Raw genomic sequence first — 27054 nt, forward strand, 5'->3', positions numbered from 1 at the left:
AATCTAATCAAGTTGTTATAACAATTTTTTAAATTAGACGCTTTTTTCCTTCTCCTTCTCCTTTCACGTTTTCTTCTTTCTTCTTTTCTTTCTCCGTTTTCTTCTTCTTCTAAATTCGCGTAACGCATGTTTTTCTTCTTTCCTTCTTCTTCTCCTCTTCTTTCTTTTTCTTTTTCTTCCAAATAAATTCACACACGCAGATTCTTCTTCTTCTTCTTCAATATTGCGTCTTTTATTATTGTCATCATCACCAACAATACCAACATTTTGCGAACATCTTTATTAGTTATGATTTTCTCTGCTGCCATCATTAAATAATTTTGGTTCATTTCTTAATTTGTTTTGGTTCATTTGTGTGTTAATTGAGATTCACTTGACACTACTAATAAGTATTGACCAAACTTTTTATTTCCTAAGTAATTTTGATTTATTTCTTAGTTTAATTAAGATTCATTTGGATTTAGAAATGAATTCGATGTATTTTTATTAATGATTGAGTCTTTTTTTAGCAAAAAAGAATGAAATTATTTATTATCACTTTATTCAATTGCATTAGATTTTCACTACACCAAATTAGATAAATAACTACACTTATTTTATGACCCTTACTTAAACAGTTGTTATTAAATAAAATGGTGACACTTATTTATATAATTTTTTTAGAGTTACTAAAAATTTAGGTGTCCTAGTAATAAGAAACATAGCAATTTATTCTTTTGCTTCTTTTTCTTCTTATTTTCTATTTTCCAAAACCCTAACTGATTCAATTGGTCATGTAGCAATTGGAGTTGAGATTATACGAGAAGAGATGAGAAGGTAACAATGGTGTTCGTGCTCTTCGCGGTTCGCGTTCTTCGTGGTTCAGCTTTCTTCGTCGTTCAGTCCTACTACTGCAGATATGAGATGAAAGATGGCATTCGCAGATTTGAATCTGAATCTCTAGGAAGTTAGCATTTATCGTTCGCCACCTCTGAGCTAATCTCCGATCTGCTCTCTTTTTCTCTTTTGTGCCTCTCTCCGCCATTGCTCTGTTTTTGCTTCAAATCTGCTCTCGCCGCCGCTGCTCTGCTCTCTGCTCTGATCCCCCACTAGAAGGAGTCATCACAATTTGCTTCAAATCTCCGTCACTGCCTCTGAACTCTCCCGCCTTCGGTCAGTTCTCTCCACTGATATGCTCTCGTCTAGTTTCTGTGCCTCTCTCAAGATCTTGTTTTCTGATTAATCGATTATTGATGACTTGATGTGTTAACATATATGGATTCAACTTTTTAAATTTCTTTGTTCATCGATCTATTTTACTAGATTATCTTTGATATTGCCTCTTTATGAGATGTAAATTCAATGTGTGATTAAATTCAGCAGGAGCTCTTTAACCTCTGGGCTCTTTTCGGTAACCATTTCTTCTCTTTCAACCATAATATTCAACATGTTCGATGAAATGCTTCAACCGAAGTTGTTTGATTTTTTTTCTTTGCCTTCTCTTATTTCTATTGCTATTGTAGTACAAGTTTGACATTAAAAATGCTCTTATCATTAAGTTTTATTATAGTCTCCGCTTTGATGTTTTACTTTTGTTCATATTATATTGTGAATTAGCTCTTCAATTGAGTATTTAACAATGCTTTTAGTTGGCTCAGAGTTTATATTGTGGATTAGTCATAGGTAGAATTTGTGGTTTCAATCTAATCTTGTAACCAACTTCAGAGTTGCAGCTCTGGTTTGTGCAATGCAAAATTTATCATAATATATGATGTTCTTCTTTGAGTTAGCTTTTGTGTGTGTTTCTTGTTTCAAGAACAAAGGCACAGCTTTTTCCATGTGTCTAATATATCTTTGGTCATTTTATATGATTTGTGATTGCACTACTTTTGCTTTGCACTACGTTAGGCATCTGAATTCTGAAGAGGGATGGATAGATATTTGCATGGACCAAGGCCTTGAAGAATCTAAAGGAGAAGGGTGTGATTAATCCAACAGGAAGAGAAAGGAAACTTCCTTTGAAGGTAATAATCATGTATTTATTCAATTGCATATAAATAATGTGGCATATTTTTCTCCTTCTATATTATAGGAAATAAATTAATGTAGCATATGTGTCATGAGACAGAAATAAAATTGCTAATATATATATGAGATTTCCAATTCTCCATTGCTAATATATTTCACATCGCGAGACTACTGCTGCTGCTATTTTTAGTAGTGCTTTCTTTCTCTTTAATACCAGTTTTGGACCAGAATTAGTGTTTTTCAATGTTGGACCAGGATCAGGAAGGATAGAACTAAGACATCTACTATTGGGATCCTGGACCGTCAAATTTAATTAAAGCATTTCCCATATATATATATATATATACTTTGACTTTTTTATGATAAGGATTTATTTTTAAGAATCAAAACTTTTCTAACTATTAAAATTACTTTTCAAACCTTATTATTATTCCACAAGAGTCTAGCAGATTTTCCACCAATTACAGCTTAGAAGGAATAGTTACTAGATGTAGCGCAGATAAAATAATTAGAGCTTGGTGAGAGAAGATAATAATTTAAATTTTTAACACCATAACAGATATAGACTAAAATAAAATCAAGTCAATCCTACAATCTACTGGACTCCAACTTATCCAAATAACTAGTGAAGATATCCCAGTTTTAAAAAATAAAAGTTTTGAATTTTTTTATGAATATCCTAAATACTTTATATTGTCATTTGCCTTATAATTGCATTGTTTCTATTTCATTTTTATTTTTACATATCCCAAATTAATCAAATCTTGAAATTTGTCTTGTTCAATATTAATACACATGCATGGAAGACCTTGTTTTTTATTTAACGTTTAGATTAATGCGAGTTTTTTTTTTCTCTTCTTTTTTAATAGGTTAATGCAAGTGGTTCAGTTCAGAACAAATGTTGGACCCTTGAAACTGTCGACCATAAGGATTCCAAGGAGCCTGAGGTATTGAGAATCAGGGGTTTTAAATTTAACAAAGTTGATCAGCTAGAAGCAAAATACACCGAGCCTGGCAAGTTTACCCTCAAGCCTTGAACCTGCATCTGCTCTTAAGAAATTTTAGCCTCTCATCTGTAAGTGTTGTTATGAACTGTGTTTGGGAGTGCCTTTCTTAGTTTATATTCATTTTTACTACTGCACAAACTATATTTTTTTTGCATGGTACTTTTCATAGTTTAGTATTTATTGCATTGTAGATAGAATTAAGGATATACTCTTGTTTGAAATTTGAAGGAATATTCTTATATTGGTTCAATGGATAAGTCATGGATCACAAAGCCACGAAACTCAATAGAGTATGAGCGAGGGGTTAGGAGGTTTATTGATTTTTCCTTCGAAAATAGTTTAGCTGAAGCAACTGTATGCCCTTGTTTGAAGTGCGGTTTTAGAAAAAAAGTGACAAAGGGTGAGATGTATGATCACTTGATATGTACCCAATTCCCGAAAGAATATACACTTTGATTTTATCACGGAGAGACTGAGGTAGGGGATCCCAGTAGTAACGTCTCAAATAGTGATGCTTCAAATGCTTTTGATGTTTTGTTTAATCAAGATTCTATTCATGACATGCTTGGAGATGCTTTTGGGACTGATATGCACTGGGCAAATGAAGTCTCATTAGAGTCAGATGAAGACATTGATGGAGTTGAAAGAGTGATGCCAGATGTAGCTGATGCAGCGGAGTTTGAAGAATTAGCAAGTTATGCAGAACTACCTTTGTATGAAGGGTGTACAAGATATTCAAGATTGTCCTTTTTGGTGAAGATGTATCATATTAAGTGTATATGTGGGATGACTGACAAGGCAATGTCGATGATATTTGAACTCTTACATGATGTATTTGAACATGCAGAGATTCCGAGTTCATTTTATGAAGCTTGGTATAAATTATGAGAAGATACATGCATGCCCAAACAATTGCATGCTATATTGGGGTGAAGACAAGGAGAAAGAAATGTGTAAAGTTTGCAATAGGTTTAGATGGAAACTAGATACAAAGGGTGGTGAGATTCAAGAATCAAATGATGGGAATATTAGGAAGAAGGTGCCTGCTAAAGTTCTTCGTTACTTTCCACTAAAACCTCATTTGCAAAGGTTATTTTTGTCTTCAAAGACAGCCGAGGCCATGAGATGGCATGATGTTGCTCCTAAGGAAGATGGTGTAATGACGCATCCTAGAGATTCAGAAGCTTGGAAGATGTTTGATTTAAAAAACACTTCATTCGCAGAGGATCCACGAAATATACGTTTGGCATTAGCTACTGATGGTATTAATCCCTATCGTAGTATGAATGCAAATTCTAGTACCTGGCCAGTTATTCTCATTCCTTACAACACTCCTCCTTGGATTTGTATGAAGCGGACGTCTTTTATTCTTTCAATGATAATTCCTGGAAAAAAGATGCCAGGAAACAATATAGATGTCTACTTACAACCGTTGATCAAAGAGCTAAAAGAGTTATGGAATGAGGGTGTGGATGCATATGATTCTTTTGAGAAAAAGGCGTTCAAATTGCATGCGGCGTTGATGTGGACTATAAGTGACTTTCCTGGGTTAGGAATTCTCTCCGGGTGGAACACGTATACTGGACTTGCTTGTCTATCTTGTAACTTCGACTCTGTTCCTTTTCAACTTCCTCATAGTAGAAAATCATGTTTCATAGGACATCGTCATTTTCTTAATCAAAGGCATCAGTTTAGATTGAATAGGGTTCGATTTAATGGAGAGCAAGAATTTCGCAATCCACCGAAGAGGTTATCTGGTCTTGATATACTTGAGCATGTCAAGGACATCAATGTCACATTTGGTAGAAAAGAAGAGGCAAAAGTTAAGGGGAAAAGAAGACGTGGTGAGCGTGCTACAGAAGGTGCTAAGCAGTGGAGGAAGAAAAGCATTTTTTTTGAACTTCCCTATTGGAAGTATAACCTATTGCGTCACAATCTTGATGTGATGCATATAGAAAAAAATGTATGTGATAATGTGATATACACGTTGCTAAATGACAGCACCAAGTCAAAAGACCACCTCAATGCTCGAAAAGATCTTAAAGCTTTAGGCTGTAAGCAAGATCTTTGGCCAGATGAGAATGCCTAGATTCCTCCTTTGTATTTTAGAATTATTCTTGTATTTTAGATGACATTGCTTCATTTGAATGCCTAGATTCCTCCTTTGTTTGGATTAAATTGCCTTTATCTTGTAAGGAAGAGAAAGAGCTTTCAAAGTGCTCCTTGTTCTTCTCTGTTTAGTTTATAATATAGTGGGCAACTGGGCCTACACTTTTACAGAATTTATTCTAGGTTGCAGGTGATTCCGAAAAGTTGATAAAGGTGTTATTTGAGCTTACAAGACACCATGCCCCCTCAACCATATTTCTTGATGAAATTGATGCAATCATTAGTCAACGCGGTGAAGCTTGAAGTTTTATCTTCTTGTTACTTGTGCAAGTAATGCTTGAAGAATACTGGTTTTAAGTCTTACACAAGATTAAAAGGGTTGCACAGTAACTCCATGCTTTTACTGCTCTAGAAAAGTTTTATTTAATTTCAACAAGGTTTCAAATTTTGTTCAGATTAAAATGATACTTGATCAGCAAGAAACTGTTTAGTACTAAACTTGATTTAAATTTGGTGGCTGCAGGCTTGTAATAGCCATTCAGTAACATATGTCCCATTATATGACACACTTGGTATGTTTTTCACTCCTTTTCTCATTGATTTTTAGATGCTTTTTATTATTCCAAGCATTTCCCTAATGATTCTTGAGGTACCTAAGAACAGGTCCAAATGCAGTGGAGTTTATCATAAACCATGCTCAAGTTTCAATAGCATTTGTACAGGAAAACAAGATTCCTTCTGTGAGTTTTACTTCCTGAGTTTGGATTTGAGTTAGTTCTTCAATTTGTTGGAGATGATTAACTGTTTCTATATTTCACAGATTTTGTCTTATTTTGGTCAGTGTTCTTCAAATCTTATAAGTATGTCAAATGATTCTACTTTCTTTCAGTTTCTGAGCTTCTGTTATATTAAGGCTAATCTTTCCTTCTTCTCAATGCTAACCAACTTCTACAATCTAATAATATAGCTATTGTGAGTTTTGGTAATGTTTCGACCGTGCAAAAGAAGGAAGCTGAGGAATATGGTACATCCTGCTTCTCTTGGGAAGAGTTTTTCCAGTTGGTAGGAAACAAAGCTTGATTTTTAATTTCATATTCATGTTTAAAAGCAAAAACTTTGAACCACTTTGATTTGTTTAATCCTGTATATTCTACTCTGCATGCAGGGGACCTACCACCAAAAAAGAAGACTGACATTTGCACATTCATGTACACAAGTGGAACCACAGGCGAACTGAAAGGTGTCATAATTAAGAATGAGGCTTTCATAGCGAAGTTTTGTCTATTGATCAGATACTTCATTTAACAGACAAAGCAGTAAGATAACAATCTTCTTGAATGTTCACAAGTTTCATACCACACTTTGTCCTGTTTCGAATTTTCTCTACTCATAATATATACTACTTGCTGCAGGCAAGCAAAGATGATGTGTACTTCTCTTTTCTTCCTCTTGCTCATGTCTATGACCAGAGAATGGAGACCTATTCCATTTAGAGGGGAGCCTTAATTGGATTCTGGCAAGGCGTAAGATTCGGATTCAGTTTTCATCATTAGTATTTTGCTCTTTCTTGTATATGTCTCATTTTGATGCTTCGTTCCATGTTAATTGTTTCAGAATGTAAGGTACTTAATAGAGGATGTTCAGGTGTTGAAGCTAACTATATTTTGTGGTGTTCCTAGAGTTTTCGAGCGTGTTTATGCTAGTAGAGAGACATTACTTTTGTCCTACTGCTACCTTAACTCATAAATGTCTTAGTTATAACTAATGACTTGTTCCTGAAGGTATCAATAGCCAAATTTCATCCGGAGGAGCATTCGGAAGTGCATTGTTTCAGTATGCATATAATTAGTACGTTTCACCACTAAACAATTCTATTTTAGACCTTTAATTTCCAATATCATGCAAAGTAATTAGTCTAGATTCTGATGACAGCAAGTTAGAATACTTAGAGAAGGGTCTTCCACAAGACAAAGCAGCACCATTTTTTGATAGGCTTGTATTTGATAAGGTAACTGCACTTTACTGTGATTTTTGTTGGTGAAATTTGACCTATAAATTGGATTGATGTTTTCTTTTATGACAGATAAAACAAGGCTTAGGTGGAAGAGTTCGGCTTCTATTATCCGGCGCTACTTCTATTTATTTATGTCACATGCTGTTTAAAATCTCTATTAAATCATAAGAATGTTTCCTAGATTGAGATGCAATTCTATACTCATTTATTTTGCAGAAAGCGGCAACTAAGAGAATGGATATGCAAGCATCAAAAGAATTCCTTGCTGAACTCAAGGTTCTAACACACGTCCATCACTTGAACTTGGTATGAATGAATTTTTGCTTCATCTTATTCAAATTTGATCTGATTAGTCTTCTTTTTCTTTTATCTTTGACGAATTTAATCTGTTTATCTTCTTTTCCTATTAAAATAGAATGTGGGCTAGGCTATTATCTTCGACGAATCAACCCAGCTTTTTGGGCAACAAGTGTTACAAGATAACATCGAAGAAGAACCACTAAACCAACTGCTACATGGAGAATTTCCAGATGGCACCTTGGTTAAGAAAGAAATTAATAGCATTTAACAATATGCTTCCTTCATACCCCTTCGCTATGCTATATGCATTTAATTTTTAGTAGTATATATGAGCTTTTTTCTTCTCTTTTTTTTGAGCCCCTCCACTCCATAAAATGGCTGGGGAAAAATTAGCCTCACATTGTTGTTATTTTTGTAAAACTTGTGGGATTGATTTTGAATTTGTTGAAATACAATGTCATTTTTGGAGAATTCAACTTTTGATAATAGAAATTTTTGATGTTGGAGAGATTATGACAGTTTAAAACAGTCACTAAATACAGGAAAAAACTGTCACAGGAATGAGTAATTTAGTAACGGCTTTAAATCGAAAAACTGTCACTAAATATGTCTAAAAACTGTCATAAAAATTAGTAATTTAATGACGGTTTTAAATCGTCACTAAATATTCTGACAGTTTAAAATAGTCATGAACTATAAGAAAAAACTGTCACAGAATTTAGTAATTTAACGACAATTTTAAAACATCGCGAAATATAGTACAAAAAACACCTTTACAAGTGTTAAAAATTAGTGACGGTTTTATATTTTAAAAACCGTTACAAACAATTTAGCGACACTCCTTACCAACGGTGGTCCAAAACCGTCACTATGTCAGCTGGCGACGCTCAAATCTGTGACGCTTTTTTTAACCGTCGCAAAACCATTTAGTGACAGTTAAAACCGTCACCATGCATTAAAAAAAACCGTCGCCAAAATGCTGTTTTGTTGTAGTGTTCATTACATTCCATTCAATTTGTCTTAAAAGCCATTCTAACCATTGGGACAAATTATTCATCGACAACACATCTGGACTGCAAATTAACCGAAAATATTATTAAAGCGAAACTATTGTATAATACCAAATGAACCGAACATTTGTCCATTATATAAATTCGAATTCAGAAACACCTGTGTCTAAAATGAACTGAAAATATTATCAAACCGAAACCATTGTATAATACCAAATAAACCGAACATTTATCCATTATATAAATTTGAATTCATAAACACTTGCGTCTAGAATGAACCAAAAATATTATCAAAGCGAAACCACTATATAATACTAAATGAACCGAACATTGTCCATTGTATAAATTCAAATTCAAAATGTTGATTTTTGTTAGTAAAATATTGGTGTTGTTGGTGATGACAATAACGAAAGAAGCTCCATGCGTAAATGAGCGTAAGAAGAAGAAGAAGATGCCCGTGTAATTACATTCTTTTAATGAGAGTGTTTTTTGTTGGTGTTAGACCTACTTGAATGAATTTGGATAAAAAAGATTTGGATGTGTAGCAACCCTCGGTTAAAAATATGAGACATAATATCATATACATTATAAGTTATCAAAATGATTTAATAAGAATTAATCGAAAAACCTATTTAACTCGTATAAGTATTTTTTTTTAGATTTTTTTAAATTTTTTTAACAAAAATAAAAAGATTATGTCATTTGAACTATAACTCATTAACATTTTTTTTAAAAATTAAATTGATAAATTTTTCAAAAATAAATTAAGTTAGTACGATCTTTCAGTACTGATTTAACTCAAATTGAGCATTAAATTTTTTATATTTTTTTAGTTTCATTTTAGAAAAAATTTTAATCTTTTTTTAGAGATGCTAAAATGACACTTTTCTCCCCTCTATTTATAAAATATACACTCTCATTTTTTATAATTTTTAAAAAAAATTATTTTTAATCTATTTTAAATTTTTTGTATTAATTAACATTAATTTTATCCATTTTTAAGAAAAAATAAATTAAAACATATCCTTTAACAAAAATTTTTTTTATTAAATTTTGTTTATCAAAATACTTTTTAACAAATTTTTTTATTGATTAAATTATATTTATACCGAAATATTTTTTAAAAAACTTAAAAAAAAAAAAAGTCATCTAGAGAAGGAGAAGTATTGATCCTCTAAGGACAACTTTTAGAAACAAGGGTGACTGTCAATCTGTCATTTGTGTTTTTTTTTTTTAAATTAATTTGATATTAAAAAAATAATTTGTTATCTCAAAAAAAATAATTTAATATTAAAATTTTTTTAAAAAAATTTTAGTAAAAATACAATTTAATTGGTAAAAAATCATTTGTTATAAAGTATTTTAATAAACAAAATTTAATCAAAAAATAAATTTTTTGATAAAAAATATTTAATTTTTTTTTTTTGGAAAATAAGTAAAGTTAACGTTAGTTAATATAAAAAATTTAAAATGGATTAAAGAGAAGATTTTTTAAAAGTTATAAGGAAGATGAATGTATATTTTACAAATGGTAAAGAAAAAAGTGTCATTTTAACATCTTTCTGGAGAAAGAAGTGAAATTTTCTCTTAATTTTAAATTTTAATACACTCCACAATATAAAATGTTTTATAAAATCATTTAATTATATTTATTTTTAAGGTTTAATTATTTTGTTGGTTTTATAGTTTTATCAAATTTTTAAATAGATCTCTATAGTTTTTTTTTAAGTTGGTCCCTATATTATATTAATTTTTTTAATTAAGTCTCTACCGTGACAAAAATATTAAAATTAACAGAATATTTTATTAAATAAAATAAATATGTCTAACATTTGATTGAATATTCTATTGTAATTAATATTTTTTTTATGATAAAAACTTATTTATAAAATTTAATATAATATAAAAATTTAACTAAAAAATATAGAACTTAATTAAAAATTTAGTAAATCTATAAAAATGAAGAGAATAATTAATTTTTTTTTAGTTTCCCATAGTATCCCCTAGTCCAACAGGTCAATGATTAATCTATCGCGGTACCGAGATCCATTTAAGGGTTTGTTGCTGGCCAATGGATTGCTACATGCACAAGGTGGGATTCAAACCCCAACACTTATTTAAGCGAACTAGTGAGCTAACCACTAGACCAACTCAACTTGATTGAATAATTAAATTTTTTTAATAACTATTCATTCCAACCGTTTAAAAATAGTTATTTTTGTGGATGAGCCGATAGTTATTAGAATTAAATTATTTTTTGGTTGGTATTTTTCTTGAAAAAGTTAATACTGTATGTAGGGATGTTTAAATCTAAATTGATTTAAATTAAATTGTTTATCCAATTTTATCTAAATTGAAAATGGATTAAAATTGCACTAATTTAAATTTGATTGGATTTTATTTTTTATAAACTGTTGGATCGAATCAGATTTTGGATCTACTTCTCATAATTGATCTAATTCAATTCAAACCGTACAATGTACTATAATATTATTATTTTATTATTATATTTATAATTATACTCACAACATATTTAATTTGTTATACATTTTTATATTATTCATATATTATTATTATTTAATAAATATTTTATATTTAAAATATAATTTATTTATTTATTTATTTTAACTAATTTATAATTTTATTTCTATTGTTATGTTATTATTAATTTTGTAAGATATTATTAAAATTTGTTATATTATTGATAGTTATTTAAAATTTAATATTAAAATTTGTTATATATATTTAATTTTTTTAATTTATAAATAATAAAATCGTAAATCTAATTCAACTTGAACCGCTTAAAATTAGTTTAGATCAAATCAAAATTTTTTTAAAAAATCATCAAATCTAAATCACACTACAAATAAAATTAATCTTGGAATAAAATAAATTTTGGCTCAAAATCGGTCTAAACCGCACCGCCAATTCCCCTGACGGCACATATGGTGTGACGGGTTATCGGGTTAATCCCCAACCCCTGCTTCAGTTCTTCCTCTTCCCATCCCCAAGTTCCACTGCTTCTTCTTCTTCTTCATCGCATCGCATCACAAATAAAGAATCTGAAGAAATGGATCCAATTATGCCGATTGTAGCACTGTCAGTGATCCTGGGAGCAATCATTGCATTCCTCTTCTTCAACACTTACTTCCGTAACCGCCAATCGGAGATTCGATCCCTCGCCGATCCCAATATCAATCTCAAACCCCCCTCCTCCCATTCCAAACCCTCCCACCCACCTCCTTCCAAGAAAACCCACTCCAAATCCCACTCCCACTCCGATAAGGTCCCTTTTCCCCCTTTTTTTTATCGATTAAAAATGATTTATTTTATGTAGTATGTATTCTTTCACTCTTTTCTAGTTCCTCTGGCATTGCATGCATTTCTTTAGTGATGTGAAAAAAATTATCCATTTCCCTCTCATGGATGTGTCTGCAATGATGTATTATTATGTCTTACACTTATTTTTTTGCAATGATGTTTGAATGTTTAATTATGGTTGAAGTTATTGAGCTAGTTTCAACTTGTACGGTTAAGTAGTTGTTAGTTGTAAGTTTTAACTAACTAAATTATCAACCAAAATAATGTTTAATATGTTCGAGAAAAAATGGGTTATGTTAGTGGTTGTATTTACTGTTTTGGTCATTTGGGGGTAGTGATTGAGATAGTTGAGTAATTTACTTGTTTAGAAATTATGGGGTCTGGATTTAAGTTTTTCTGTTTGTGTCACATTAGGATCAAACCAAGCGACATCATCCATTGGATTTGAACACCCTGAAAGGCCATGGTGATGCTGTTAATGGGTTATGCTTCTCTCCTGATGGGCAAAATCTGGCAACAGGTATTCGGATATTCTGTTTACATCTGTTTAGTTGTGCCAGTAGTTTACTACCTAGTTAAAGGAGATTTTCTCAACCCTCATGGATGCTCATACATGATCCTTGTTCAAGTTTAATTTTAGATTTAAAATTTCTGTAGCAAAAAAAATATGTTTCCATAGTTCTGTTTATATATGTACGTTGTTCAAGTGAAGAGTCGTGAAGATAAATCTCACAGCTTTCGTGGATATGATTTATGATTATGAAATGATTGATTAAAAAATCCAGTTCAACACTTTCTCTACAGAAGTTGACAAATAAATGCACATCCAAACCTCATTGTGGACTTATTTATTTATTTTGTCAAGTGTAACGAAATTATGAGCTGGGTAGCCATAAACCCACCTGCTTTTATCCCATAAGGCCTTTGAAGTTGCGGACAAACTGCCCATGACGCAAAGTATCTCCTAAAATTACATATTGCAACACATATTTTTGCCTCAATATTCACATACCTAGTTGTCACTTCACATTTGCTGACATGTAGTTATAAATAATGCGTCACTGTTGTAGGCTATTTTCTTTCTAGTTAATATAACCTAGGATTGAAAGGGAGCCCTAGAGCAATGATTGAGTTGTTTCCGTGTGACCTCAAGGTCACGGGTTCAATCCGTGGAAACAACTACTAATGTAATGGCTAGGCTGCGTACATTACACCCTTTGTGTACGACCATTTCCCAGACCTTGTATTAATGCAGGATGCTTGTGCATTGGACTGCCTTAATATAACCTAGGATTCCTAACTGTTCCAATTTTTCTAATGATCAATTTTGTTTTATTTTTCTACTTGTTTGAGCTATTAAGCATAATATATGAACCTTTTTCTTATGTTCTTACAATGTTTTATTGTTGCAAACAGCTTGTGCGGATGGAATAATAAGGATATTTAAGTTGGAGGATGCTTCAAGTAAAAGTTTCAAGTATGTGAATTTCAAAAATCTCTTCGTATGTTTACACGTCATCTTGATATTATTGATGCTCTATTTGCCTAATCTTTATCTTCCCCTTTTAACTCTTGTGCAGGTTTATGAGAATCAATTTGCCTGCTGGAGGTCATCCAATGGCTGTTGCATTTTCTGGTGATACATCCTCCATTGTTGTGGCATCTCATACACTCTCTGGTAGTTCATTATACATGTATGGGGAAGAGAAACCTAAAGCTTCTGAAAACAACACACAAACAAAGCTTCCTCTCCCCGAAATTAAGTGGGAACATCACAAAGTTCATGACAGAAGAGCTATAATAACTTTGTTTGGAGCCAAGGCAAGTTATGGAAGTGCCGATGGAAGTACAATTATTGCCTCATGTTCAGAAGGTATTTTTAGCATAATGCCATGTTGGAATTATAGACAAAATGTTATGTCACACTTTATATATTGCTCTCATTTAATAGTATTCAGCAACTATAAAGGGAATGTCAATGTTAATTAAATATATCTTGTTGAGAAAGAATTGGGTTTTATGGTAAAAGGATTTAGAATAGAATACGGGCTCCTATATGTCTTGCCTTTGCTTGTCTGAACGGCTGGACCTTTGTATATGACTGCAAACTGCTGTACAGCTTTCAGCTACCAGTACCACAAACGATCTTACGTTTCTATGATTCAAACAGACCATGTTTTATGCTTTTATTTATTATTCAAATGTATGTTGTTTTATTATGCCTTTATCTAGCTGAATGAAAATATCAACCCTATCTTTACACCAATATATACTGCTTGATGGTTGCTTTCTACAGTCTGTCCAAAATTTTAATTTCTGATGCAGGGACTGATATCATGCTTTGGCATGGAAGAACTGGGAAGAATGTGGGTCATGTCGATACTAATCAATTGAAAAATAACATGGCTGCTATATCACCCAATGGGCGTTTTATTGCGGCTGCGGCCTTTACTGCAGATGTTAAGGTAAATTCTGTGAGTTACAGAGTTTCTAATCTTTTTTTTTTGTGTCTCACATGCACTTAACCAGCGTTATGCTATAGGAGGTAGGAGGTAGCCTTTTAAGTTTCCTCTCCTATTCCTGCACTAACTAGGGTTGAATTCCAGTTTTAGTCCCTTATCCTAGCCCATGCAATGAGGCTGCACCCAGTAGTATTTAATATATTTTGTGCTTTCCTTGAAAAGTATCCTGTTGTATTTATTTCAATTCAATTGAAACAATTGATAATAAGCAACATGGAAAAGTTGCTACTTTCATTTTTATATATATATATTTGTACAAAGTTTATGGTAAGATACGTGATAAACCTTGTTCTGTGGAGCAGTTGGTAAACTGATTATTATATATCTTCTAGCATTTTAAGTTGAAAGTAGCTTGTAATGCTCCTTCTTTCCCTACTTTTGTATTAAACTACATCCAACCACGTTAACTTTATCTTTCCCTCCTATTATTCTCTCTTCGTCTAATTATTTATTAGTGTTTATGTTTGTTAATGTTTCAATTTTGGGACCTAACAATTCTCTGTTGTGGCCAGTGAGTGAGAATGGAATTTATAGAGAAACTTGACATAGATAAAGGAGTGAAAAAGATGGGAGTATGGAGATATTTTGAAGCAAGAGAATGAACAAAAAGTAGGAAATTACTTGGTGACATATAGCGAGTCAGTTGGTGGATGAGTGGGAGCAGGATGGAGAAAACAGAAACTGGATTTTGAAGCCAGTGCTGATCCTTGTGACACAAGACATCATGCCTTAGGCTGTGCTTGGGCAAGTTTTGGGACAAAATAAAAGATTGAAGTTTAATAGGAACTTTAATATCACTTTAGAATATGAAGCTTAAGTAATGCAAAGTATTGTAGTAGTGTAGTACTAGTTTGCCAAGTGAAGCTTTTAAGTGTATAATGATCAACATATTTTCTATGATCTACCATTTTTATCTGATATCTTTCTATAAATTTTTCTTTTGAAGAACAATACTGGCAAGCCAAAATCAGTTAAATATGCGATGCATTGCTGTTCCACTTCTTAATTCTGTTTGTTCTTTGGAATTGACATAGATGGAGGTTTAATATTCTGAAATTTATCCAAGTGAGATTATCACTTACAATTTAGTTCATACTTGATGTAAAGTCATCTACCAATTTGTTAGATGTACCAAGGAGCCTTTTAATGAACCATTAGCATAATAATGCATACCCTTTTGCTATATTTTCTGATTGAAAAAGATCAGAATTGGACTGCTTCCTTATCATTGGAATCCTTGATATCTTCTTTACTTGATGTTTTTTTATGACGTGTGGTAGGTCTGGGAGATTGTGTATGCAAAGGATGGATCTGCCAAAGAAGTTGCAAATGTTATGCAGCTCAAGGGGCATAAGGTATAATATATATAGTTTCGGGTGATTTACTGATTTCACATTTATATCAAGCTCCCATTTATATCTGCTGGCCAAAAAATTTTTAGATTATATATATCATTAGGTGATTCATTTTTCCATTATCAAAGAGGTATATTATATGTTAATTTTCATATATTTTGATGGATTACTTTTATTTTGGATTTGGTATTCTCAATGATTTTGTTTATTCCTTTTGTGTCAGAGTGCAGTAACTTGGTTATGCTTTTCCCCAAACTCCGAGCAAATAATCACAGCATCAAAGGATGGATCAATGAGAATATGGAATATCAATGGTAAGCAAAATTTGAGAGTTGATTATTTTCCACTTGTCAAATTTGCTTTAGTTTTCCTATAAAAAAAAAAAAAAAAAAAAAAAAAAAAAAAAAAAAAAAAAACCTCAACTCAGTAACCTTTGCAAATAGTTTAAATGTTCAAGACAAAAATATGTCATGCTTTTATTAAATGAAAAATTCAAAGTAATACTTGGATAATAATATTCTATGGCTGATCGTAGGCATGTTTTCTTTTCTCTATGTTACTATTTGCTTTGGCTATTGTTTGAAAAGAGTGTATATTGTTTGGTTGGCTACTGGTGTCCTTCCCTCTACTGTGAGTAGCATTCTTTTGGAAATTGTGCATTCTTTGATGTTTAATTGAATTATTCTCACCTAATATTTTTCCCTGTAACTTGAAGTTCGCTATCATCTCTCTGAGGATCCAAAGACACTGAAGGTGTTTCCAATTCCTCTTCATGATTCTGCTGGTACTACTTTGCACTATGACCGCCTTAGTATTTCGCCAGATGGAAAAATTTTGGCTGCAACCCATGGTTCTACACTGCAGTGGCTATGTGTTGAGACTGGAAAGGTTTTGGATACAGCTGATAAAGCCCATGATGGTATGCACGTGTATCAAATTTTGGGATTTTCTATACTTGCAATTGAAAAATCTAGTAATTTTTTATTTTAATTTTTTCACTTCCAGGTGATATTACGTGCATGTCCTGGGCACCAAAAAGTATTCCAATGGGTAAAGCTGCTGATCTAACTCTTCATGTCTGATTTTTTAACATAGTTTATTTGACAAAATTTCAGCTAGATCTATGTCTTGGTAGTTTATTGTCCAAGCAGTTTAGTTGACTACACAAAATTTCATTGGTATCTTTACAATGAATATTTTTTTGAAGTGTACCACAATACATTTTGTGTTTGCTTGCTTATTGTTATTGTCTGTCTGCATTTGAAAAGCTGTACTTTGATCATTTTATTTATTCTTATTTTTTTTATATTGTTAGGAGGATCTCTTATCCTCTCACCCTGTAGCATTCATTTCTTCATTCTAATGATATTCTTGTTTTGTCTTGAAAAAACAGAAGTGTGTCTGCATACCTAGCTTGTATGGTGTGCTTAACGAGCATGAATTTTCTTTGTTATCTGAAAATTTTGTTGCTCCTTTTCCAGGAAAAGAACAAGTCTTGGTGTTGGCGACAGCCAGCACCGACAAGAAAGTCAAGTTGTGGGCATCTCCATCGCTCTCCTGAACCTGACCGCTTTTCTAGTGTGCTAATCGCAATATTTTGGATGCCCAAGCACCCACTGACGACTGATTTATATTAGTGAATGCTTCAAAAGTTCTCAGCTTTGATCTCTTCCTCTTTGGTTCTGTCACTTTACAAAATGGTTAAAGCTGCATGGTTTGTACCACGGAAAATTGGAAGAAAAATTAAAGGATGAGCCAGAAATACATAAGCAGAGTTCTGTTGATGCTTAGACTTTGAACCTCACAATTTCATAGTACTTATAGACAATGTTGCTGGTTTTGTTTCAAATGAGAATACATAGACAATGTTGGTTGCTAATGAGGCTTATGTGATAATATAAATGCGGGAATATTGTAAGAGTAAACACTAAAACACGTAAAGAAACCGGTTTCAAACTTCATTTGGCACCATAATGATTATAGCAATTTTAGTAGTTCTTTTATTATTATTTTTTATTAAATCATTCGAATTGCTTATTTGGGATATAAGTCGAAATATGTAGTCGACTAATGTTAGGTCCGTTTGGAAAGCTTGGTGCAATTTGGCGAAGACGTTGGGAGGCTTCAGAGAGCCTTAAAAGAATAATAAAATTTACGCCCACCGTGGGGCTCGAACCCACGACCACAAGGTTAAGAGCCTTGCGCTCTACCAACTGAGCTAGACGGGCAAGTGTGATATCTAAAATCTCTTTTTCTTATTTGTCTGATTATTTCTGTATACAACAACCCAACCGACAAAGATAGGAAAATGTTAACTCACTTACAGTCAACTTCACATAAAGTTATTTTTGGATGGATGACAGTGTTATTATTTGGTTTAAAAAAAATTGATTTATTTTATATAAATGATTTAATTAAAAAATCAATTGATATAACTATGAATGTTAGATTTTTTACCGTATTTTATTTTAAAAATAATTTAACTAAATTAAATTGAGAAATTGTAATTAATTATTTATTATATAATTTTTTTAACCAAAATTATAATTAAAAATTATTAAAAAAATAAAATTATCTAATATATTGGACCAGCTCAATGTTAATTAGGTTTTTTTTTTCTATTATAAAATATAAAAAAAATTAACTCTAAAAAAATCATGTTATTTTTTAGGATTTAATTTTTTTATTGTGTTTTCATAAAGTGCACAAAATTCACCTATCACATTGACTAAACTTATTTATTTACGTAAAGTTTGTTTATAGACTCAGCTAGGGGTGTGCATGGCCCGCTCTAGTCCGAAGACCCGGCCTGGCCCCGAACACTTTAGGGGCTATTTTGGTGTGATTTCACCGAGTTTAGAGTCTGGTAAGGGTCTCAAATATTTCAGGTCGGGTAAGGGTCACATCAAACCCGGTTTCACCCGACACCCCTAGACTCAGCAAACTTTTTTACGTTTTAATACGATTTGATATATTTTATTTTTTAATCAATTTAATTTTATTTAAATAATTAGAATTTTAAATTATAAAATTTGTATTAGTTTGTAATTTAAAATTTAAATAAATATAATTTAAATTAATGATTTATAAAATTATATATATTCGTATTATTATACTCATATGATTAATTATATTTATTTGATTTAAAAAAATAACGTTAATTTAAATTATATCTATTTGAATTTTTGGATAATCAAACTAGACTAAATATTTGGTTGACTTTTAAAATTTAAAAGAAATTATGGAGGTCATAGTAGACATAAATACCATGAAACAGAGGTAAAGATTCTAAAATTAAATTATCTCTATTTCATAACTATTTTTACTAACAAAATCTGGGTTCAAAACTGTCATAAGATATATTTCACTTTAGGAGTGCACAAGACCCGGACCGGCCCGAAGACCCGGACCGGGCCCGATGACTTCGGAGCTAATTTGGCCCGGTTTTGTTATGGCCCGGTCAGACCCGAGGTTTCAATAGATGGCCCCGGTTATTTATTAAATCGAGTTCGGGTCAAGCTTCGGGTCACCCGGCCCCGGCCCGTTGGACCCGTGTAGTTGTTTACTACTTAATATTTTGTTGTTATTGGTTGGTATGACACTATAAATTATTATTATTATGTTAATCTTGTGTTGGTTGTTAACTTTGTTTTAATTGTCTTTTGAACTTTGAATGTTTAATGTGTAATTGATATAATTATTATTATAAAACTTTAAATTATTATTATTATATTCTAAATTATTATTATGTGAATGTTGCAATGTTATGGAATAATTATTTTCTAAAATTTAGAGGTTCAAAAGATGTAGAATCTAATTTTTGGTGACGTCGTGATAAAGTTGATCAAGATCCGGGCTTCACCCGGTCTAGACCCGGCTTAAATGTGGCCCGAAAGTAACACGATTTCATCGGGTCTAGGGTCGGATAAGGGTCTCATAAATAGATCCGGTCATTATTTAGGGTCGGGTTCGGGTCACGGCGAACCCAGCTTCACCCGGCCCCATGTGCACCCCTATTTCACTTTTTATTTGGGTTTGAAAATTAAAGTTGGTTCAAAATTGTCATTAAGATAGAGATATTTCAAGATTTTTGAATTTGTTTTTTGTTTTAAATTAATCCTACTGACACTGTCTTTATATTTTCTATTATATATGCAAATCAAATATTATCTTTCCGTAAATAAAATCAACTCGTAACTCATTCAAGTGATACAAATAATTAATGGAAATAGCATAAGTTATAACAAACCTAGTAATAATTAATCGAACACAAAGCTGAGTTGAGAATCCTAAAAAAGAGCCAAAAGAACTACCAACTGCAGGTATGCAAAAAATTTGTACATTCATAAATAATATTTTTTTATCACTGTAAGCATGTAACCTTTGATGTTGATTCAGGAGTAAGAAAAATCAATCCAAAATGAGTGATTTACAATGGAAGAAGCTGAAGGTCTTGGGAGCGGGTTCTTATGGCACTATTTATCTTGCCATTGTTGTTGCTACACAAACACCGTATCAGAGCTTCATTGCTGTGAAGAGCTCCATTTTCAGGTTGGCATTCTCACTGGAGAAAGAAGAACAGATTTTTAAATCAGTTTGAAAAGGTGTTGGTGGGTCTCCAACCTCAAGTGGAACCCACACATATTAAAACAAAAAAAAATGAAAATAAAAAGAAAGTGGCTAATAGCCACGGGAGTGAGAGAGAGAAAGGGCTTTCTTTCCATTTTTCAAAAGAAAGCAAACGAAGCCTGCTTCGTCATCGAGAAAGAGGATAAGAATTTGGGGGAAAATGGCAGTTACTATTTGATCCGATTAAACTGGTAAATTCATTCCATTTCTTATGAAATTTTAGTATGTTATTTTTGGTGTAGAGATGAACATTATGATATAACTTGGTAGTTGTATTGCCTTCTCTTTTGTCTAATTTGAGATACCCACTTTTGTGGAGGGTTTATGTTGATTCCATCAGTTTTAATGATATATTTTGTTGATTGTTGAGATGCCCTAGTGTCACTAGGAAGACTGTTTGTGTACCCATTATTCTGATAGTGGAAGATTTTTCTGGACTAGGTCCCGTGGGTTTTTTGTCCCTCTTTTGGGGGTTTTTCCACGTTAAAATTCTGGTGTCTGATTATTTAATTTCTGCCATTATATTTGTTGCTTGGAGTATCTTTGGTATTGCCTATTTAATCGTACAGGTTGTGGAAAAAATTATTTTTGGTGCTTCCGGTGTTAGATAGGTTCTTGTTTGAACCTTTGTTGAAGTTTTTCCAACAAAGTGGTATCTAGAGCTTTGGTTGTTTGTCTCTGTGATGATTAAATGGAGGAAAATACTCATGGACCGAATATGGTCAAATTGAATTCCCAAAATTATTCGATTTAGAAGACCTTCATGGAAGATATGCTGTATAGCAAGGACTTGTATGATCCTGTGGAGGGGGATAAATCCAAAGATACTAAATCCGATGTTAAATGGAAGAAGTTGAATCAGAAGGCAGTTGCTTTGATTAGGCAATGGCTTGATCTTAGCGTGTATCCACATGTTGACACCAAAACGAATGCCGAGAAGATGTGGAACAAATTGAAGGAGTTATATGAGAGAAAGAATGTGCAAAACAAAGCATTCTTGATTAGAAAGCTTGTCAATATGAAGTACATTGAAAGTAAATCAATGCCGGAGTACTTGAGCATTTTTCAGGAGACTGTGAACCAACTGATAAATAATGAAATCACTTTGAATGATGAGTTACAAGTCTTGTTGTTGTTGAGCTCTTTGCCTGATAGTTGGGAAGTTCTGGTTGTGACACTGACTAACTCAGCTCCAAATGGGAAGTTGACGTTAGCAATGGTTAAAGAGAGCATGTTGAATGAAGAAGCCAGAAGAAAAGAGCGAGGTTTGACTAATGCCTCCTCTCAATTAGAAGAACTTGTTTCAGAGTCGTGGGGGAGAAGTCAAAATAGAAAACCTCATAGTTCTGACAGATCAGAGAGTCGAAGCAAGTCAAGAGGAAAGTACAAGCCAAGAAAGAAGTTCATTTGTCACCATTGTGGCAAGCCGGGGCATATCAAGAGGTATTGTAGGTTCTTGAAAAGAGAACAATCAAGAGAAAGAAACGAAGACAAAGGTAAAGATAGTGATAAAGAAACTACTGCTATTGTTTATGAAGATGTTCTTATCACATATGATGAAAATTATGTGAATCTTGTTTGTGATGATTCCACTTGGATTATGGACTCTGGTGCCTCATGTCATGTCACTCTGAGGTGTGAATTTTTCACTTCTTATACTGTTGGAAATTTTGGCAAGATCAAATTGGGAGATAAAGGAGTGTGTGATATCATTGGTATGGGTGATTTGTGGCTTGAAACCAACATGGGATGCAAGTTGCAGTTGAAGAATGTTAGGCATGCGCCAGATATGCGGTTCAATCTCATTTCAGTGAAAGCATTGGATCAAGAGGGGTATTGCACTTCCTTTGGTAGGGGAAAATGCAAGATTACCAAATGGGCTCTCATTGTTGCTAGAGAAGACAATAGTCTCACTACTCTCTACCGGTTGCAAGCAAAGTTGTGCAAAAAAGATGTGAATGTAGCTGATGATTCCTCTTCTGATTTGTGGCACATACGTCTTGGTCACTTGAGCGAGAAAGGACTAAGCGTCTTGGCCAAGAAGCACTCACTTTCAGTGAAAGGTACAACTTTAAATACTTGCACTCATTGTTTTGTTGGAAAGCATACTAGAGTATCATTTCATAATTCTGGACCTCATAGGAGATCACATGATCTAGATTTAGTTCACACTGATGTTTGCACTATGGATGCTAAGACACTAGGTGGTGCATCATATTTTGTTACTTTTATTGATGATTATTCTCGAAAAGTGTGGGCTTTTGTTTTGAAATCTAAAGACCAGATGCTCGAAATCTTCAAACACTTTCATGCAAGTGTTGAAAGAGAAACAGGAAGGAAATTGAAATGTGTTTGAGCAGAAAATGGTGGTGAATACAGGGGTCTATTTGAAGAGTATTATAAAGGACATGGGATCAAGCTTGAGAAGACGGTTCCTAAGACTCCTCAACATAATGGAGTTGCTGAGAGAATGAATCGTACTATCAATGATAGAGTCAGGTATATGCTCTCTCATGCAAAGTTGCCTAAATCTTTTTGGGGTGAAGCGATGAGGACTGCAGTAGATCTGATCAACCTTTCTCCTTCAGTTCCACTAAATGGTGATGTTCCAGAGAAAGTTTGGAGAGGGAAAGATGTCTCCTATAGTCACTTGCGAGTGTTTGGCTGCAGGGCTTTTGTTCACATTCTAAGAGATGAAAGGTCCAAACTTGATGGAAAGTCAAAGCAGTGTATCTTCATGGGTTATGGTCACGAAGACTTTGGTTATAGATTATAGGATCCGGTGATCAAGAAGATAATTAGAAGCCGAGATGTGATTTTTCTTGAAGACCAAACTATTGAAGATCTTGAGAAGACAGATAAGCTAACAGTAACTGTTAGACGTTCTGCTGATGATGAACCTGGTCCTTCCACTAGACCTCCTGTTGATGGGAGAGATGTACAAGTTGATAATGATGGAGATGATTTGCATGATGAACCTACACCTCAACTTGAGGTGCCAGATGTTGAAATTCCATCTGAACCACCAGTTGAGCCTGAATTGAGAAGATCTATTAGAGAGCGTCATCCTTCTCAGAAATACTCTCCTCATGAGTATGTGATGAACACTGAGACTGGAGAGCCAGAGAGCTACCAAGAAGCTATGTCTGATGAGCATAAGGAAGATTGGTTGAAGGCCATGCAAGAGGAAATGAAATCCTTGCATGAGAATCATACTTTTGAATTGGTGAAGTTGCCGAAGGGTAAGAGAACATTCAAGAATAAATGGGTGTTCAAGTTGAAAGCAGATGAAAATGTCTCACGGCCAAGGTACAAAGCTCGATTCGTTGTGAAAGGTTTTGAGCAAAAGAAAGGTATTAATTTTGAGGAGATTTTCTCTCCAGTTGTGAAGATGTCCTCTATTCGAGTTGTGCTTGGATTAGCGGCTAGCTTGAATTTAGAGGTTGAGCAGCTTGATGTGAAGACTGCATTCCTTCACAGTGACATAGATAAAAAAATTTACATGGAGCAACCAGAGGGTTTCGAGATTAAAGGAAAGGAGCATCTTGTATGCAAGTTGAAGAAGAGCTTATATGGGCTGAAGCAAGCACCAAGGCAGTGGTACACGAAGTTTGATTCCTTCATGGAAGGTCATGGGTATAGTAAAACTTCTTCTGATCATTGTGTATATGTTAAGAAATTCTCTGATGGTGATTTTATAATTCTCTTGCTTTATGTTGATGACATGTTGATTGTTGGTCATGACACTAAGAAGATTGAAAGTCTTAAGAAAGACTTGAACAGATCCTTTGCTATGAAGGATTTGGGTCCTGCAAAGAAAATCCTTGGCATGAGTATCACTCGTGATAGGAAGAATGGAAAACTGTGGTTGTCACAGTAGAAGTACATTGAGAAGGTTTTAGAGAGGTTTAGCATGAGTAATTCCAAACCTGTTAGTACTCCACTTGCTAGTCATTTCAAGCTGAGTTCGCAGCAATGTCCTACAAGTGAGAAAGAGAAAGCAAAAATGAAAAAGATTCCATATGCATCTGCAGTTGGCAGTTTGATGTATGCTATGATTTGCACCAGGCCGGATATTGCTCATGCAGTTGGAGTTGTTAGTTGGTTTCTCTCTAATCCTGGCAAGGAACACTGGCAAGCAGCGAAGTAGATTCGTAGATATCTTAATGGTACTTCCAAAGTTTGTTTATGCTTTGGGAGTGGCCAACCTATGTTGGATGGTTATACAGATGCGGATATGGCTGGGGATCTTGATTCAAGGAAGTCTACTTCTGGTTATATGATGACTTTTGCAGGGGGAGTTGTGTCGTGGCAATCTCGACTTCAGAAATGTGTTGCTTTGTCTACTACAGAGGCAGAATACATTGCTGTTGTTGAAACTTCTAAGGAACTCTTGTGGATGAAGAAATTTCTACAAGAGTTAGGCATCAATCAAGAGAAGTTTGTGTCATTTTGTGACAGTCAGAGTGCTATCCATCTCAGCAAGAATCCGATGTTTCATTCCAGATCGAAGCACATAGAGGTGAGGTATCATTAGATACGTCAAGCGCTTGAGATGAAGTCATATGCACTTGAGAAGATCCATACTGATGATAATGGTTCAGATATGATGACTAAGAGTTTACCTGCAGTGAAGTTTGATTCCTGCAAAGAGAAGGCGGGCTTGGTGGAGCAGCCTATCCCCACTTGAGTTGGTGAGGGGGATATTTATTGGTGGGTCCCCAACCTCAAGTGGGACCCACACATATTAAAAAAACAAATGAAAATAAAAAGAAAGTGGCTAATAGGAGTGAGAGAGAGAAAGGGCTTTCTTTCAATTTTTCAAAAGAAAGCAAACGAAGCCTGCTTCGTCGTCGAGAAAGAGGAGAAGAATTTGGGGGAAAAGGGCAGTTACTATTTGATCCGATTAAACTGGTAAATTCGCTCCATTTCTTATGAAATTTTAGTATGTTATTCCTAGTATAGAGATGAACATTAGGATATAACTTGGTAGTTGTATTGTTTTCTCTTTTGTCTGATTTGAGATACCCACTTTTGTGGAGGATTCATATTGATTCCATCAGTTTTGATGATGTATTTTGTTGATTGTTGAGATGCCCTAGTGTCACTAGGAAGACTGTTTGTGTACCCATTATTCTGATAGTGGAAGATTTTTCTGGGCTAGGTCCCGTAGGTTTTTTGTCCCTCTTTTGGGGGTTTTCCCACGTTAAAATTCTGGTGTCTAATTATTTAATTTCTGTCATTATATTTATTGCTTGGAGTATCTTTGGTATTGCCTATTTAATCACATAGGTTGTGAAAAAAATTATTTTTGGTGCTTCCACTGTTAGATAGGTTCTTGTTTGAACCTTTGTTGAAGTTTTCCCAACAAAAGGTGACAGCAGTGGTTGCCAAGAAATCATTCGATGCTTCGGAACTGAGACCACAGTAGAACACAGACGTCACTTCTACAATCTTTTCCTGGAGTATGCTCTTTACGGTTCTTTGGCTGACTTGATCCATAAGAAACCTCTCCCCTAGACTGACATGAGTGTCTATGCACGCATGATTGTTAAGGGGCTTTCACATATTCATCGCAAAGGAATAGTCTACTGTGACCTCAAGCCGGAGAACATTCTTGTGTTTCCTTCATTGGATAAAGAGATTGCAAACTATCAATTGAAGATTGCAGATTTTGGATTATCGAAAACCAAAAAGGAGGAAGCAGATGTTGAGTTGTGGAAGTCCAAGCCTAGAGGTATGCCGGCATACTTGTCACCGGAAGCGTTTTCCGGTCATATTGATGCTCCGATGGATATATGGGCACTTGGTTGCATAGGTATTGAAATGCTCACTGGATTGCCTGCCTGGGGTGAGAGCTCTTTGCTTACTGAGGAGTTGAGGTACTTAATTGAGCATCATGAACTATCACCCAAGAAGCCACAGGGAATCAGTTTTTTCTATCATGATTTTCTGGAAAAGTGCTTTACGAAGGATCCTTGCAAGAGGTGGACTGCTGACATGCTTCTTGATCATCCTTTCCTTTATATCACACTGTTTCATTCATATTATCTTGTTATGATTATTTTTCTTAATTAGTTTCATTGCAACCTTATTTATGGTTTATGTAGTTAGAGCCATTATGATGACATTCTAAGATTGAATGATTTTGTTTATTGTGTCCCCTGTCCAAGGGCCTTATGTCTATGCCGTAGGGTTTCTTGGGTCAGTCCGTCTTCTTCTCCTTGATGGCTTTGCCGAAAAGGAGTTGGAGTTGCGCGGTGTTAGAAAATAGAAAAGTTGTACAAAGTATTGATTAATAATGAGTCTGTTTCTTAACATTTATGGTTTGTAAGATTTAATAAATTATGTTAATAAAAGTAGTTTTGTTTGCTATTTATGCTTCGGCTGTTATCAGTTCCTTTTTATGTTTCAATTTTCTTTTTCTTTCTTCCTTTTATAATCCTACTTTTAGTATATGATCAAATAACTTAATTAGATAGAAAAATGTCAACCTGTGTTGTTATTCTTTTAGGAGTAGTAAACCATCAATTTATTGAACTCTGAGTAACATCAATTCTGAGCAACATCATCAATCGGTAAAACTTGTTGAACTCTGAGTGTTCCTCCAAGAGGAATAAGTGAGTGCAGAACATTTTGTTTTTGGATTGAAGTTGTGTTATTGAAGTATCGATTTTCTACTTTCATTGATATCTAAATTTTATGATATCAATTTAATTATATTTTGATCAAGTTTTTAATCTTGTATTCAATTTGATCTTTGGGAATCGTGATTCTTTT

The 27054-nt window shown here is 33.6% G+C and overlaps 2 protein-coding genes and 1 non-coding gene across 14 annotated transcripts; 2 read left to right on the plus strand and 1 right to left on the minus strand.

The window, feature by feature from the left end:
- The first annotated feature begins 676 nt into the window (after window positions 1-676).
- Window positions 677-7890, plus strand: LOC112743914 (uncharacterized). 12 transcript variants are annotated; one of them, XM_072214792.1, is made up of 12 exons: window positions 677-1152; window positions 1888-2003; window positions 2877-5501; window positions 5647-5695; window positions 5787-5863; window positions 5944-5983; window positions 6091-6185; window positions 6289-6439; window positions 6536-6971; window positions 7056-7131; window positions 7207-7443; window positions 7553-7888. In XM_072214792.1, the coding sequence occupies exon 3, from the start codon at window positions 3841-3843 to the stop codon at window positions 5101-5103; it is 1263 nt and encodes a 420-aa protein (XP_072070893.1). In that variant the 5' UTR covers window positions 677-1152; window positions 1888-2003; window positions 2877-3840; the 3' UTR covers window positions 5104-5501; window positions 5647-5695; window positions 5787-5863; window positions 5944-5983; window positions 6091-6185; window positions 6289-6439; window positions 6536-6971; window positions 7056-7131; window positions 7207-7443; window positions 7553-7888. The 12 variants fall into 12 exon arrangements, 8 of the variants coding, with proteins under 8 accessions (XP_072070893.1, XP_025649127.1, XP_072070894.1 ...); XM_025793342.3 differs by having other exon boundaries at window positions 2877-5453; XR_011871217.1 differs by having other exon boundaries at window positions 683-1152; window positions 2877-3082; window positions 7553-7883.
- Window positions 7891-11315: 3425 nt separating this feature from the next.
- LOC112743915 (uncharacterized) lies at window positions 11316-17619 on the plus strand. The gene is made up of 10 exons (XM_025793343.3): window positions 11316-11733; window positions 12183-12288; window positions 13185-13245; window positions 13349-13641; window positions 14094-14233; window positions 15571-15645; window positions 15869-15959; window positions 16361-16564; window positions 16651-16695; window positions 17127-17619. Exons 1-10 carry the CDS (start codon window positions 11518-11520, stop codon window positions 17204-17206), a joined length of 1311 nt encoding a protein of 436 aa, XP_025649128.1. The 5' UTR covers window positions 11316-11517; the 3' UTR covers window positions 17207-17619.
- Window positions 17620-17800: 181 nt separating this feature from the next.
- On the minus strand, window positions 17801-17873 carry TRNAK-CUU (transfer RNA lysine (anticodon CUU)). Its single transcript has one exon. It is a non-coding gene; the product is annotated as a tRNA-Lys (tRNA).
- Window positions 17874-27054: the final 9181 nt, after the last annotated feature.

This window comes from Arachis hypogaea, chromosome 14 (genome assembly GCF_003086295.3).
Source record: "Arachis hypogaea cultivar Tifrunner chromosome 14, arahy.Tifrunner.gnm2.J5K5, whole genome shotgun sequence".
NCBI lineage: Eukaryota > Viridiplantae > Streptophyta > Magnoliopsida > Fabales > Fabaceae > Arachis > Arachis hypogaea.